Raw genomic sequence first — 16,608 nt, forward strand, 5'->3', positions numbered from 1 at the left:
AAATTCTTACCTGTATCGCCAGCATCTGCATCTCTTGGCAGTGTGGGTTGTGACCTGGTTGTGCTGCCTCTCTTTCGTACTGTAGAAATATGAAGATTGTCCTTATGAGCATTATATTATGTTTATATGTTTCTGCAAAAACCTTATTGTGATGTAGACATATGAGGAACATTATGAGAAGTAAACCAAACTTTGCTTATGCTTTTCGGCCTGACTTCATTGGGTGTGTACACTTAAATTATGACCTAATTACACCAAACAATCCATACACAAAGGTGCCGAATTTACAATATTATACTACTAAAAACCCAACCGTGGTAGCTTAACACAACCAGAATATTGTTCTGTTTTTAATATTTGTTTGGTGCTAACAACAAAACACTACAAACAAATATATTATCAAAAATGTAATAATACAATTAGAATCTGCATGAAAAATCACATCAAGCACACAAAGGACAACCCAGAACAACACACAATAACCATAACTACATTAAAATAAATTTCAAAATAATTCCGAAAAACACATGACTCACACTTCATTTAAAGTAAACCACAAAAAGGTTCAATTTCTTAACATAACCAGCAAAAGGGCCAGGTCAACTGCTAACTTGACAATACAAAGGACAAAAACATAACTGTTTCAGATTAAAACTACATCACCAACACATTAGAAGAGTGAACCAACTTACAATCACAATTAGCTAGAATACTTTTGTGACAACTAAGGACAAAGCACAGATGTTTTAATTATAAAGGCAAATAAAAAAAAACTCACCATCCTGCCTTGGGCGATCCGAATACCGGACATGAGTCGCACCAACCACTTCTGGTGGAATAAGGGAACGCACAGGCTCCTCCCACTCACGATATGACGCTCGGAAGGGGTGGCCACCCCCTGTTTGTCTGGCTGATTTAGCCTCCTTAGACATCTTAGCCTTGACACGCCGCTTGATGTCGTAGAATCACTTACGACACGTGTCCTCGGTCCTCCTCACCACACCCTCACTATTAACTGCCGCAACTACCTTCCCCCACAGAACACTCTTCCTGCGTGAAGGAACCTTGGCAGCATCATGGCCAAACAGCTGACGATGATGTCTCATCAGCTCCCGCACCAATGCGATATTCTCTGCATAGCTGAACTTCACATTGCACCCAGTCTTTGTAGTGGTGCGTGGCTGCGGAGCCACAGCACCATCACTATCACTCTCACTCGAGTCCGCAACAGCAACCTCGCCCTCCTCCTTACTAACCTCCTCCACCTCACTAACCTCCTCCACCTCACTAACCTCCTCCACCTCACTCACCTTCTCCACCTCACTCACCTCTTCCCTCTCACTCACCTCCTCCCTCTCACTCACCTCCTCCACCACACTCACCTCCTCCACCTCACTCACCTCCTCCCTCTCACTCACCTCTGACTGGGACATATTACGGACAAACAACAAATAACACTGAGAAAAAAAAACACTAAACACACTCCTCCACTACCACTACACACCACACACCAAGCACACACACACTCACTCACAAACAATGACAATAGACTTTAAAAAAAAACAAGGACAAAAAACTATACAGACTTTTAAATAACTACACAACAAGTATGACAAGACTACTTACACACACAGTACAGCACTCACCAATCGCCAAAAACCACCTCAAAAACCGCCAAAAACTCCTATCAACTCTCCAACACCAAACACAACTTCCTCTCACCTCTCCACTAGCTAAACCCACGAGGTTCAGGTGGTTTGGGGCGGTTTTATAGTAATGAGCACTGACACTCCTCCATCACGAAACAAACCAATCACGGACGAGTGACAAAAACTAAACTTAGTAAAAAAACGCGTCCGGGACCTGAAAAGCACTGCCGTAACCGACAAATGACGCTTTCGTAAAAAAACATGACAACACGGCCGCAAAAACACAAAATCGGCCGCATTCTACCTTGGAAAAACACGAATGACATCGACATCGAAAAATGGAAATAATAAAAACACGACAGCATAGTAAATGAGGCGTAATAAATTAAAAAAGTTGCAATTTCACACATTCGATGTCAGTTGTGTTTAATCTCCCTTCAAATCGACATAAATACGAATCTTAGTAAATATACCCCCCTGTGTCAGCACAGAGTTGATGCAATACATAATGGCTCTTGTATGTCCATGTAATGTGACCATGTTGTGCACGATACCACAAAATAATGTAAGATCTCTTTCCAAATAAATATGGCAAAGCGTTACTCTATCTTCAGATTTTGCTAAGTGTAGTTATAAAAAGACCAAAAAGTTAATCTTTCCATTTCTTAGTAAGTGGTCATCACGCTGCATCACTATAGTTGCCTATGTTGATGGTATTACTAAGATAAACCAAGATTACCACTGGAGAAATCTCTGGTTAGAACTACAAGTAGCAACAGGGAAGTTTTTGACAATGCAACCGTGGGGTTCTGCAGAGACCTCTGTGCTGTGGTAGCTCTTGCGCAGTAATGAGTGCTCCAGTGTAATCCCTGAGCAAACAATGCTAAAATAATTCAGGTTTCTTAAATATTTTGTGATCTCAACCTGTCTAGCATTGCTTGGTGTCTTTGATGCCTAACTTACTGCATTGTCTAAATCTAGGTTCACACCTACAGTATACACTCATTGGACAGTTCTTTTGATTCCGGACCTATTCATGAGATATCTTAAGAGTTTTTATATTACAGCAGAAGAAAACTGGTTGCATCTGAAGATCAGGTTTTATAAACTGTCTCATCAGATGCAATGGTACAGTATCATACAAATATGGTGTGTCAACGCACTTCCAACCATTTTTTCTGCTGCTACTGCCAAAGCTCTTCCAGCTGCATAGACAATATTTTTAGCAGAAATAGTTTTTTATACAGATGGGTTTTGTGGGTTGAAAGTTTGGTTGTAAAGGAGTGCACAAATGAGCACTTTGATCAGGACTTCCAATCATAAGTGTAATCAGAAATAAAATTGTACCTAAAGTATGATTGTACAAGTGTGTACATGCCTTAAGTCTCATTACCTTTACTATTTGATTAAGGTTGTCATGCATTTTGTTGTTCCAGTCCCTTTGTTGAACCCATGTTCTGAAGTTGCAACAAACCTCTTGAATCCCAGTCCTGGCCTTGTCCCCCTTACTGTAATTATCAATCTTGTAAATTACCACCAATATCTGACAACGTCAAAGTGACACTTTCAGTACATCCAAAGTGATATTAGAAGTGCAGCCAGGAAGGAGTATGAGCTCCTAAACTTGCTTCAAATGACTTATAGGATATAAATTGACTTCTGGTTCAAAGGAACACAAAATTAAATATATTTCCTTTTTCCTGACTCAGTGTTTTCTGCTAGATTGTTTTGTATCTGTTTAGTTTATGTTTTCATTTGATTCTTGCTTTTGACTCATACTGCAAATTGACCGACTGATCATCTTGCCTTTGATTCATAGATTTATTAAACTCACTGATGGCCTATGACCTACCACAAGACATGGCCATGATGCTAAATTAATTTCTAACAATAACTTGTCAATATCCAAATAATCATAAATAAAGAGACGTACACAGTCATTGTTGAAAAGATATATATCAAATTTATTGATAAAAATATTAAGGGAAAGGAGGAGGGAAGGGAATATGGAGGCAAGTAAAGAATGGCTAACAGACTATCTAGCTGTAAGAAACACCAAAGCATTCATTGGTGTACCACTCTCCCTTAGACACAACTTATGGTGGACCCACATGGATGACTGGCACAGCCAAACATGTAAGAGGTGGTCAGCAACCACCAATCTAAAGGAGGGTGCTTCCATTTAACATGACTAAAATAGCAAAGGCTTGGAGAATACTGGGCAGGTCCCACAAGATGAGTAGGAACAGGGAAGCGATATGCTGACATCCCCCCAACTTGGCACAATGGGGGTGTGGCACAAAGGAGCATCTATGGTGTCTCAATCCATTCCTCCCAAATGTTGGGAAACATGCTCACTGTCTGCTACTTACCTTAACCTTGTATCTGGATTCTTTCTGACCCCTCTTACTCTCTGACAGCTGCCTTGACCTATATTCTGACTACTCTTTCTGTTTTCTACTTGCTTGGATACTTGACTTGGAGTTTCACCTGCTACTGTGAGATGTACTATGCCACATAATTTCCATACAACTACAACAGAAGTGTTTTAATGGCTGAGGGACCTGTGTACAGTCCTCTTCCCTTGCTCCATGCTGCACCACAGCACTTTCTGCTATTGGCACCATCTTCAGTGTAATAACTTCAATATGTGGCTTATACAGTATACAGGAAAATGCAAAAGAGCTGGCATAGTGACACAACATTTACTATCATCTACATCTGTGCCATGTCTCCAAATATTCCCAGGAAATATGGTCCTGCTGGCAGATTGAATAGAGGGGATCTGCTGCACATATACTGCGGCATCTGATCTGGCTGCTCCCATTATAGATAAACTACTGACCTAGATCACTAACTGTCAGTCTGCCATCCTTCACCAATATTCTTGATCTGCGGGGAAATAGGTTGCTCATATTGATACCATCCATATACTGACTGTACTAAACAGTATTGTGTACCCTACTACTGTCATCTATAAGATTCTGTAAAACAACAATGTAATGTTGAGTAGAGTGAATTAAGGATTTTTTTAAAGAACAACATTTTCAAAATCAACTGAACACTGAACAGCGTAATTTATTTTCTTTTGCAAGGTTTAATAGATCTTTAAGGAACCCCATACTGTATGTTGGTAACTTAATTTTATAGTGACTTTCTAACCCAGTGACATACTGTAGTAGTACATCAACCTCTTTGCTACAATTATTTATATTATCCTGAATTTTGTTTTATATTTTTTCCGCATTTCAAGCCAAACTACACAATGAAATTGACCACATCATTGGTCGACATCGCAGCCCAACTATTCAAGACCGAAACAACATGCCTTATACAGAGGCAGTGATCAATGAAATGCAAAGATTCACTGACCTGGCTCCATTGGGTTTTCCACGGAAAACAATAAAAGAGGTGAAGCTAAAAGGATACACACTACCAAAGGTATTTTTCACTAAAGTTAAATGTTTAAAAAAATGGCAACAGCCATGAGCACATGTAATAAGTACATAACTGAAATAAAAATGGATTTGGTATGATATACCGATGGAAGGGATGCCGGCGGTCATAATACCGGCCATGGCATCCCAAATATCGGAAGCCCGACATCCCCCCAGAATGTATCCTAACTTTCCCCTGCCCCTTGCCCTAACCCTAACCCTCCCTTGTGGGTGCCTAACCCTAACCCTCCTCTGTGGTGCCTAACCCTAACCCTCCCTTCTCTGCTACCTAAACCTAACCCTCCCCGCTAGGTGCCTAACCCCCCCTCCCCGGTATCTAACCATCCCCTTCCCATCCCTGCACCCTAACCCCCCTTCCAATGCCTAAACCTAACCTCCCACTGCTCGCGGCAGGATGCGAGTGTGTCCCGCTAAAAGATCGTTTGGGATTCCAGGTGTCGGTATTTTGATGCCGGGATCCCAAGTTCTGTTGGGATTTTGATGCCGGCATTATGCCACTGGTCGGGATTCCAGCATCAGTATTTCATCCACCGGGATCTCGTCCGGTGGCATTGTAACTTCATCCCATAAAAATATGTATATTATTTTCAATGTGACAAGAAATGTGACAGAATCAAAATTAGGGGTAACAAGTAGTACTAAGTCATGACTTGCATCTGGGTGCCGAAGTCAGACCCTGAAATGAAGCAAAATGCCATTTAGCCAGAATTCTCAGATATGGGGGCCAGATGTAATGACGCATGAGTTCGGAGGCTGTGCGGGATGCCGGCCGAACTTGGACGTTTTTTCAAAGGGGCAATCATTTACAAGGCATGGTTTTGCCTAGTAAGTGATTGCCCCTTTAAAAAAAGTTTGGCCAGCATCCCGCATGACCTCCGAACTCATGCGTCATTATATCCGGCCCCTCATGTTGTTGATTGCATAATCCAGTCTGAGGTGAAGTAAATTAAGTGTAATTTTCCCATAATTCTCTGTGCTAGAAATAATTTTTAAGGACACTGAGAGGATTTTCATCTACCATTCTGACACTAGTGTGTTTCTCTTTAGGTACAAACATGCGTTGAGGGTGCCCCATACCTTTTATTTTTGTGAAGAATTCCTAATGTCTTTGTAGTACTGTAAATTCTGTATTTTCTGAAACTGTATTCCTTTTATTATTGTCTGAAATCGTAATCTTTTTTGCAACTGTAATCTCTGAAGTTATTCTTAAAATTAAAATAAAATTTTTCGTTCTGACATTCTGTGTTCTTAGCCTTTGCCTTATGAGGCACACATGCTGCGGATTTTTAAAGCATATATACTGTAAGCGTACCAAAGTGCCACTGTGGGAGGAGCTGTGAAGCCTTTTGTGGTGGTAACGAATATATTTTACTTTTAGGATAATTAGCAAAACACCAAGTCACAACCACCTAACTTGGAAGGAGTTCTGAGGGTGGGTGCGACTGTGACACTACTTGAGGAGCAGCCTGCATTAATTAGCCATAGTATTCCTTTGGTATTCCAGCTGTGCTGGTTAATGTGTGTTCATGAACACAAATTGTTCACAACACTGTTTAAAAATTAACAGCTGAACAACATCAGTAAACAGGTATTTGAATGTATAGCTTTAACAATAACTTATTTAAACTTTAGCCTAAATTACTTTAGTTTTATTTCAAATACACCATGTACCACACATTGCTTTTCTGCATTTTACTCCATGGTATTCTCTGCAAAGCAATTACATAATTCACTCTCCCTGCTACTCACCACTTTGTAAACATTGCCGCCTCAATTATCCACTCCCCTCTTATTAACACTCATGAGATTTTTACTTATCTTTATACATTGACAATAACATCCACAACCTATCACCATAAAAAAAAAACAATTCACAAACCTCTTACAAGTATATTTATGTATCTCTCCTGCTTCTATTAGCTGGTGACATTTCACCAACTCCATTTCACCATTTCATCCATTTCACCAAATCCACTTGACCCACATTCACAGCAATATATAAATCCAACTGACCTCATAAACATCACATGTCGCCCATCACCCTCCAAATCACTAAAATGTGCCTTATGGAATGCATGCTGTTTGTAACAAATTAAAATCCATCTATGACCTCTTCATATCTAACATCAAACTGTTGGCTATAACAGAAACATGGCTCACACAATCGTACATGGCCTCCTCTTCAGCACTGTCACATGGTGGTCTCCAAATTCTCACACACCTCTAGGCTTTGTAACAATAAAGGAGATGGGATTGGAATATTACTATCCCAATATTTCACATACATATCAGTACATTCTATCAGGATTTACACTCCTTTCTATCTGCGTGTTGCCCACCTGAGCAACCCAAACAATTTCTGGAAGATTTTTCTGCCTGGCTACCACACTTTCTATTCTCTGACATCTGCACTATCATAATGGGTGATTTAAATATCGCTATTGATAGTCCAAAATCTGCTGTTCATGCCTCCAAACTACTCTCTCTAACCTCCTCTCTCGGCCTCTCCTGGGCTCCGGTCTCTAGGTCGACAGTAACTAAGTCGACAGTAACTTGATCGACCACTATTGATCGACAGTTACTAGGTTGATAGGGTCTCTAGGTCGACATGTCATAGGTCAGCAGGTCAAAAGGTTGACATGAGTTTCTTTTTTTGACCTTTTTAATACTTAACGATCCATGTGGACTACGATTGAGAATAGTAACCTTGCCCGAAGCATGGTGAGTGAAGCAAGCCTTGCGAGGGAACACGGTGCACTAATTGGGGTTCCTGGTCACTGTACTGAGAAAATGACACCAAAAAACCATGAGAAACTCATGTCGACCTTTTGACCTATCGACCTAGACCATATTGACTTAGAGACCAATGTCGACCTACAGACCCTGTCGACCTAATTACTGTCGACCTTGCATACCACACCCGCCTCTCCCAAACTTCACCCTAACCATAACCCTAGTACCCTAACCTCAAACCCAATCTGCTAAACCCTGCATGACCCTAATACCCTATTCCTAACCCAAACCCCTAAACTAACCCTAAAACCCTAACCTTAAGTTTTTGCCTTTTAGTACTATAAAGGTGGGGGCCCCTCTCCCCATTACTCTGGACACACAACTCACAATTCTGATCTGAAAGAGTGCTAGGGATTAGAAGGTCACTGCATGGTGGCATCTGCATCAGGGTGCTGCGAGGTGGCATCTGCAGTGGGGGCTGTGGTGTGGTGAGTTAGGGTACATGCACAGTAATATGTGCAACTGTGCCCTGCTTAGTGCATATGACATGTGATGAGTCATCACTACAAACAATGGTGGGCTTAACTCTCGACTGTGTGGCACAGGGCTTTCATTGCATTTTCACAATGCAAACACTGGGTGCCTGCCTAATATAACAGTGACATTACTGGGGTGCCAGGGTAATTTCACAGGCTACTGTAGATTCTGACTACCCAATTAAATAACCCTGCAATTGATAGATGGTGATATAAGCATACAGGTAAACAGGTCCCCCACTTTTTTTTTTAAGTATACTATAGCAATTAAATTTTATGGTAGGTGGGAAGTGGACAGAACTGCCTTATAGTACATGTATATTACAAGTACCTAACATGCAGTGTACAGACAATGGGACTCTGAGGGTACGGGAAAGTCTGCATGATGTCACACAGTGCTACTTTGGGGTACATTTTGGACAGGCCAGATTTCTTTGTGATGCCTGTCCAAGGGCCCCATGGGACCCATGGGACCCTAGGCGGGCGCCTAGGTTGCCTTGAGGGAACTCCGGGACTGGCTCTTTTACATTTCCGTATCATCTGTACACGGATGATACTCAAATCTACCTATCCTCCCCTGATTTGTCACCATCTGAATTGGTCCATGTCACCGAATGCCTTTCTACTATTTCATCTTGGATGTCATTTTGCGAACTCAAACTAAATATTTTAAAACCGAATTGACTATATTTCCACCAACCCATAGCAGTTACTAACCTGATATCTCTATCACTGTTGAGAACTCAACAATCAGTCCTACCCCACAAGCTTGCTGTCTAGATGTCATCCTTGACTCTGAAGTGGACATTTTTCTCAACATTCAATCTGTCTCAAAATCATGTTACATGCATCTCAAAAACATATCCAAAATATGACCATACCTTACACAAGACACTGCCAAAATTGTATTCCATGTTCTCATTATCTTCCGTATTGATTATTGAAAAAGTCTTCTTACTGATCTTACCAAAAAGAGACTCTCACTACTGAATGCAACTGCAAGGCTAATCTTCCTTGCTAGATGTTCATCGTCTGTGGGTTGACTCTCAGTCCCTCCATTGGTTACCTGAATTCTAATGTATTCAATATAATATACTTTTACTCACACACAGGGCAATTAACCAAACTACCCCAACTTTCATCTTTTTGCTTATCTCAAAATATCTTCCAACCCGACCTTTTCACCCTTCACATGATCTACGTCTCTCATCCAAACTCATCAGGGCCGAATAAGGTCTGCGGGGGCACCGAGCAACAAACTTGTAGGGGACCCTATGAATAAATCATCTAAGTATATATATATATATATTTATAAATATATAATACAACAAAGATGCCTAGTCTTGAGCTAGAAAGTGATACACCTCTGAAAGAACCCCCTGTTAGCATGAGTTCAAAGAGAAGTATAGAAAAATAGTATCTGAGGAAGCTAACAATACAGGAATTGATATTACATTTTACCATCTAATATGTATCACATCAAGCAATGATTAACAATAACATTTGTTTTAATTAAAAACAATTGGCCCCTTCCAGGTCGTCTAAAAGTATACAAAGTTACATACAGTAAATACAAAAAATGGCTGTTAATTCAAGTACAATAATTTTTCAAGATCTTGTTCACTTGTAGTTGGCTCGATGGCCTTCAATATAAGATAATACAGATGGAATTCAACAAATACCCAACGTGTTTTGTCAAAATGACTTCATCAGGGGTAGATCTAGGTGGTAAACATAACATTTACTAACAAGAAAAAGCATCATAATACAGTATGTGTAATGACATTGTTACACAGAACAAATCATTAATAATGATACATGTAAAATGTCAGACACTATTGTTCTATACATTGCGGGCAAATTAATAAAGAATATCTCAAACCACCAAGTATAAAGAAATGAAATAACAGTGACGGCCCAAAGAGTTAGAACCATTAACAATATAAGGGTGTAACCATTACTGGTGTAATTAAAACCATTGCTAGTATAGGGGCTGAAGACGAACACAACAGGTGATACCAAACATAATACATACCCATAAACTGCAATATGTTTTGAGAAAAAAGCTCAGGGTACAGACCCCCTCCTGAGTGGATGACCTAATATGAAGGTTATATACAGATGTGGGATCTCAGTTAAATTATCCCAGTCCGGGACCAGAATCAATCCTATAAATGATCTAAAAATAGGTAATTGATATTAATCTATTGGGATTGAGGCTATAGTGGAGACATATACATGAGTGGACCATATACATACCAATGTTCCCAAAGGCTAAAGCAAAAAACAGTATTAGATTAATCCAAATTTTTGATGGTATACTCCTGGCTTGTACTCTAAAGGTAATAAAAATGTCCTATAAATTAAAGAGGAAGGTAAAAAGAGACAGAAGTCCAGTGCATTCGTCACCAGCAGTTAATTGAGTACAAGTGCCACAGAGCCTCTATTTAAATGCACCTAGGAGTGACATCACTTCCTCCCAATTAAAACCCAATAAACCAAATAGCTGACTCATTGGTCTTGGAATGATATCATAAAGTGTGTGATGGTTATACTTAAGGCAGCGCTGCTCTCTGAGGCACAAAGGAGTTCATTAAATAGTGTGAAAAATGTGAATTCAGGGGCTATATTTATTGGTGGAATGAATTTACGGTGGACGTTCCACCAGTAGGCAGCGTGCATTCCACAGGGCGCTTCAGCCTTTAGCGGTGATGAACTTCCGCCTTTAGCCGCTCAGAAACTGTAATTTACAGTGGACCGTGGTGAAACTAAGCACTCCACATGTAATTAAACATTATGTCAGGCTAAGTGTAAGCCCATGAATAGGTATTACAGAGTTATGATTTAACAACAATGGAATGCATTAACGCCATGCGTTCCACTGTTATAGCAATGTGCATTCCACAGGATACTTCCAGTGATGCGCTTTCACCAGTGGCCACCTGGAACCTGAGGAACGCAATCAATCTAAGTGTTCAACAATTTGTAATTGCTAAAAATTAGCTAAAAGTGAGCCGTAGGGGAGAGTATTAAAGAGCAATAATTTGATTATATAACTTAAGTGAGCGCCTTTTGCCCGGGGCGCCGCCTTCTGGAGGGCACCGGCGCCATCCGGAGGACGCCGCACCAGGGCAAGATCTGCTGCTGCTGCGCCCCCCGCTGCCCGCTGCCGCTGCCCACCGTGAAGGGGAAACTAGATATGTAGCATCTAGTTTCCCTTCGTGGAGAGAACCTTTACTGTGCGGTGCGCGATGACATCATCACGCACCGCACAGCAAAGGTCCTCTCCACGAAGGGAACTAGTCGCGTTGCGTCTAGTTTCCCTTCGTGGAGAGAACCTTTGCTGTGCGGTACGCGATTACGGCATCGCGCACCTCTAGGGTTATCTCATATCAATTCAATGACTGTAAATATGAAATTAGACAATGTGATTTCAGAGTTATGTTTTTTGGCAAAGTGCCTAGGGGGGCTATGTTTGATCACCCAATCCTTAATGTTCCGCATATGCAAGCCACAACTGCAAGACATTTTGTAGATTACGTACTACGAATTGCATGTCACAGGGTACGTTAGAGTATGTACCCTTCCATTATCTAATTTGTGGCTGATTTGTGTCTTATGTAGATATTTGCAACAGATACATTTGTTGCAAATGATGCAGCCAGATCTTTTTTCTAAGATTTTTTTTGAGGAGTAGTTGCATTTCTTGTGGCCTGTCTCAATATGCTCGGTGCTTATATGTTTTTCAGGTTTGTTGCCCTACGGAACACCAAGCTTAGGTGGAAGGTACGGACCTAAAGTGGGATCCTTCAAGAGGATTCCCCAATGACATTCAATGGCCTTCCTAACAGAAACATTTTCATGATTGTATTGAGTCATGAATGGCCAGCCTTGCCATTCTTTTTTTGACTATTTGAGTTTGGGAGAGCATGTCATCCCTGTTCTTAACAGATGCCTGATGTCTCGCTTCATTGATGAAGAATAGATCGTACCTTCTTTCTACAAAACAATCATAGAGTATGTACCCTTCCAAGACCTTTTTTAAATATGTTGATGCAAACAGCTTCATCCCTTCAACACGCTGCCACCATTCAGCATGGAAAAATGGGGTACAATATGCACAATTACTTAGAGTTAGAAGAAATTGTTGTAAACTGAAACTGAATGATTACTGGCAACAATCACAACTCCTCTATGATTGTTTTGTAGAAAGAGGGTACGATCTAACCTTCATCAATGAAGCGAGACATCAGGCATCTGTTAAGAACAGGGTTGACATGCTCACCCAAACTCAAAGAGTCAAAAAAGAATGGCAAAGCCAGCCATTCATAACTCAATACAATCGTGAAAATGTTTCTGTTAGGAAGGCCACTGAATGTCATTGGGGAATCCTCTTGAAGGATCACATTTTAGGTCCATACCTTCCACCTAAGCCTAACCTAGTGTTCCGTAGGGCCAGAAACTTTAAAAACATATTAGCACCAAGCATATTGAGACAGGCCACAAGAAATGCAACTACACCTCAAAGAAATTTCTTAGAAAAAATATTTGGCTGCATCAAGTGCAACAAATGTATACAGTATTTTGCAAATATCTAGATAAGACACAAGTCAGCCATAAATTAGATAATGGAAGGGTACATACTCTATGTCACATGCAATTTGGAGTATGTAATCTACAAAATTTCTTACAATTGTGGCTTGAACCGCAGGACACTGTAACCCGCGGGTGGGAAAGCGGGACAGATCGTTAAAAAAGGGACTGTCCCGCCAAAATCGGGACAGTTGGTAGGTATGGTGTAAGGTTCACACAATACTTTTTTATTTATTTCTTTTTTTCAATGTACTATAAGAGTAGGTTTTCTGGGTCATTTTATAATGAATAACATCCCTAGTAGGTGTTTTATTAATGTGTCAGTCTAAATGTTTATAATGTTGTTTTGGTTTTGTTCACAATTTGTATAAATACTCGATTGATGTGAGCAGTGGGTCTACCATTCACACACACGCACGCACACACACACACACACACACACACACACACACACACACAACTGTGATATGTTTCTTTATAGCACTTATATGCCCTAACTGTATCAAGAAGAGCACATCTAAATTGATTGTGAAATTATCCACTACCATAAGATAAAATATCATGTACTTCATAACCACTAGTCATTAAACATGATTTTTTTTGTAATCCAACTGAGTAGTGAAAAACTTTATAATTGTCAAACACACCCTTTTTCTATGTTCTATATGCACGGATACATTTTTCACTAATCAATTCCAAATGTCATCAAATTGACCCTGTAGTTTAAATAAAATCCAATAGAGTAGGTTGTCACTCTAATAGTATATAGCCACTTAAAAAAAATATGTAATTTTCTCAATTATCACTAATGGTTGTCTTCCTCTTAAAATGATGTAACTGTTGATATACTCTTATATGGACGCTCACTTAAGTTATGTAATCAAATTATTGCCCTTTCATACTCTCCCCTACGGGCTCACTTTTAGCTCAATTTTAGCGATTAAAGTTGTGGAATGCTTAGATTGATTGCATTCCACATTGTTCTTAGGTTCCAGGCGGCCACTGGCGGAAGTGAGTCTCCGGAAGTATCATGTGGAACGCACGTTGCTATAATAGTGGAACGAATGGCAGTGTGCAGACCAATGTTGTTAAATCATAACTCTGTAATACCTATTCACAGGATTACACTTAGCCTGGCATAATGTTTAATTACATGTGGAGTGCTAAAGGCGGAAGTGCGTCACCGCTAAACCGGAAGCGCCCTGTGTAGTGGTTGGTGAGGTAGGAGGTGAATTGTAATAGGACAGAGTCATGAATGTCAATGGCTATTAAGGAGGAGAGGGTGAAAGGCAGTGAGGGAACAGGGGATATGGATGGGAATGGGATCAAGAGAACAGCAAAGGCACAAACAATATGGGGGAGATTTGGCAAATCTTGGAGAGAGGCAAAGTGGAGAAGTTGCTTATAACAAGCAATTAGCTTCTCAATGTCATTTTCTATCACAGCCTATAAAATGATAGTAGACAATTAGTTGGTACTTTATCTAGCTCTACTTTATTTATTTCCAAGATTTAAAAAAAAACCCTCTCCATAAAGCTTATCCCACTCGCTTGAACTCAGCAAGCACAAGTGAACTATAAGTTACCGCATATGCATGGCTAGTACGTTGGTACTTATAGAACTATTGAAATCAGTATGAATTTGCATCCAGGGCATTCTGAAACCAGGGGCCAAATGTAATAGAGTGAGAGTTTCAAAAAGTGAGAGATTTGGTAAGGTTTTGCAGGTTTTTTTTTAAAGTGGCAATCATTTACACAGCAAGATCAACCTGGTTTTGCAGTGTAAATGATTGCCACTTTAAAAAACCTGAAAAACCTTACCAAATCTCTCACTTTCTGAAACTCTCACTCTTGGGCAGATTTATGAAGCTCGGTGAAGTGATAAAGTGGAAGGTGATAAAGGACCAGCCAGTCAGCTCCTAACTGTCATTTTTCAAACCCAGCCTGTGACATGGTAGTTAGGATCTGATTGGCTGGTGCATTATCACCTTCCACTTTACCACTTCACCGAGCTTAATAAATCTGCTTGTCTATTACATTTGGCCCCAGTAGTCTATCTGTAATAAAATACAATGTAATAACACATACTCAGCTAATTTAAATATTGGATTTGTATGCAATAAAGCAAAAAGATCAATAATAAAATCACTGATCTGTTTGGAATTTGTAATGTTTCCAGGATATCGATGTTTACCCAATACTGACATCTGTGCTGAAAGATCCGTCCTGTTTTAAGTACCCAACAGACTTCAATCCTGAAAATTTCCTCAACGAGAAGGGTGAACTTCAGAAGAATAAGGCCTTCATGCCTCTAGGTGCAGGTAAACACAGAATAAAACTTGTATTTCTCTTTCAGATATATGTATTTTAAATAGTGCAAGGCCAGAGTAAGGCTTTTGGGGACCCATAACAAGCAGTTTGTAGAGGTCCTTGATGCTAAAATTGTATTTGTAAAAGTAATTAATTGTACTGATGTTATTATGTAATATATCAACCAGAATTATGTTTTCCCCCCAGTCTCCTTTAAAGTGGGATATTCAATTGAAGTCGGAAACTGCCGTCTTGTCGGAAAGATAGCAGTTTCCTACTGTTTTAGGTCGGAAGGGGTTCCGACCTATTTAATCCTGCCCCCTTTTTTCTGACAAGTCAGGAAATCCGACTTGTCGGAAACCTGTCAGAAAGCACGCGGATCGGTGGCCTAAGCTGCTGATCCACGTGTATTGTCGGAAGCACGTTCAAACCCAACATGTTTTTGCCCCATTTCCGACAATGTCAATCCGACTTTAAAAAATGGCGGATTGGCATTGTCAAGAACGGGCCAAACTTGTTGGTTTTGGCCAGGCATTGAATACTCACATGTCGGATCCTTTCCGTCGGAAAGGATCCGACATGAATTGAATAACCCCCAAAGAGTAGAATTAGAGTTTTCTTCTCCCAAAAAACAACACAGATCTAGTAACCCCGCAATCCAATCCAGGTAGTGACCTAGTTGCAAAGTTCCAAGAATGGAAAGATTAAATTCCCACCATATCCGTAGAGTAACCCGCACCAAGACGCAAATGAAGCTATTGTAATCAAGGAGTTGGGGTACCTTATCTAATGTTTATAACACATCTACATGCAAATAACAGGTAGTCCACATCAATATGTGATTGAAGGTTCTGATGGTGCTACCAACTGGTTTAGGTTAAGATATATAATCAAATCCCCACAGTGAGGGGACAAGAGAGAGAGAGAAACCAGTTATGACTGGGGTGCACACAACAAAGCTGACATTTAATATATATACTTTATTAAGAGTTCATTATAAGCTCCCCTGTATTGATACTATCCAATAAAGGCTTCAATGTCCACCTATAACTAATAATGTAGATCAAGAAAAAATGTTTTTGTCATACTGGGACTTGAGATGTCCTTTATTATTTGACGAGCGAAGTATTAAAATCAAAGAAATGTGAAAAAAAGTAAGAAAAACACATACAGTGAATAAAGATTAAAAGCAGGTGTGTCCATTCCTTTATGTATTATGCGTACTTTATTATTCACATATTCATGAACCTCGAAATAATGACTGCATATAGTGCTGTAACAGCACTAACTCAGTAAATCCGATCTGTAATTATCCCATAAATCAAATAGG

At 40.1% G+C, this 16,608-nt stretch overlaps 1 protein-coding gene across 2 annotated transcripts in view; it reads left to right on the top strand.

Annotated features, from left to right (window-relative positions):
- LOC134949298 (cytochrome P450 2G1-like) overlaps window positions 1-16,608 on the top strand; it is a 241,137-nt gene that overhangs the window by 189,143 nt on the left and 35,386 nt on the right. For both annotated transcript variants that reach the window (XM_063937794.1, XM_063937795.1), the window contains exons 7-8: window positions 4,903-5,090; window positions 15,148-15,289. In XM_063937794.1, the coding sequence (XP_063793864.1) occupies window positions 4,903-5,090; window positions 15,148-15,289 (330 nt within the window). The remainder of the gene's footprint in view (window positions 1-4,902; window positions 5,091-15,147; window positions 15,290-16,608) is intronic.

The sequence above is a fragment of the Pseudophryne corroboree genome, chromosome 8 (assembly GCF_028390025.1).
Source record: "Pseudophryne corroboree isolate aPseCor3 chromosome 8, aPseCor3.hap2, whole genome shotgun sequence".
Classification (NCBI taxonomy): Eukaryota; Metazoa; Chordata; class Amphibia; order Anura; family Myobatrachidae; genus Pseudophryne; species Pseudophryne corroboree.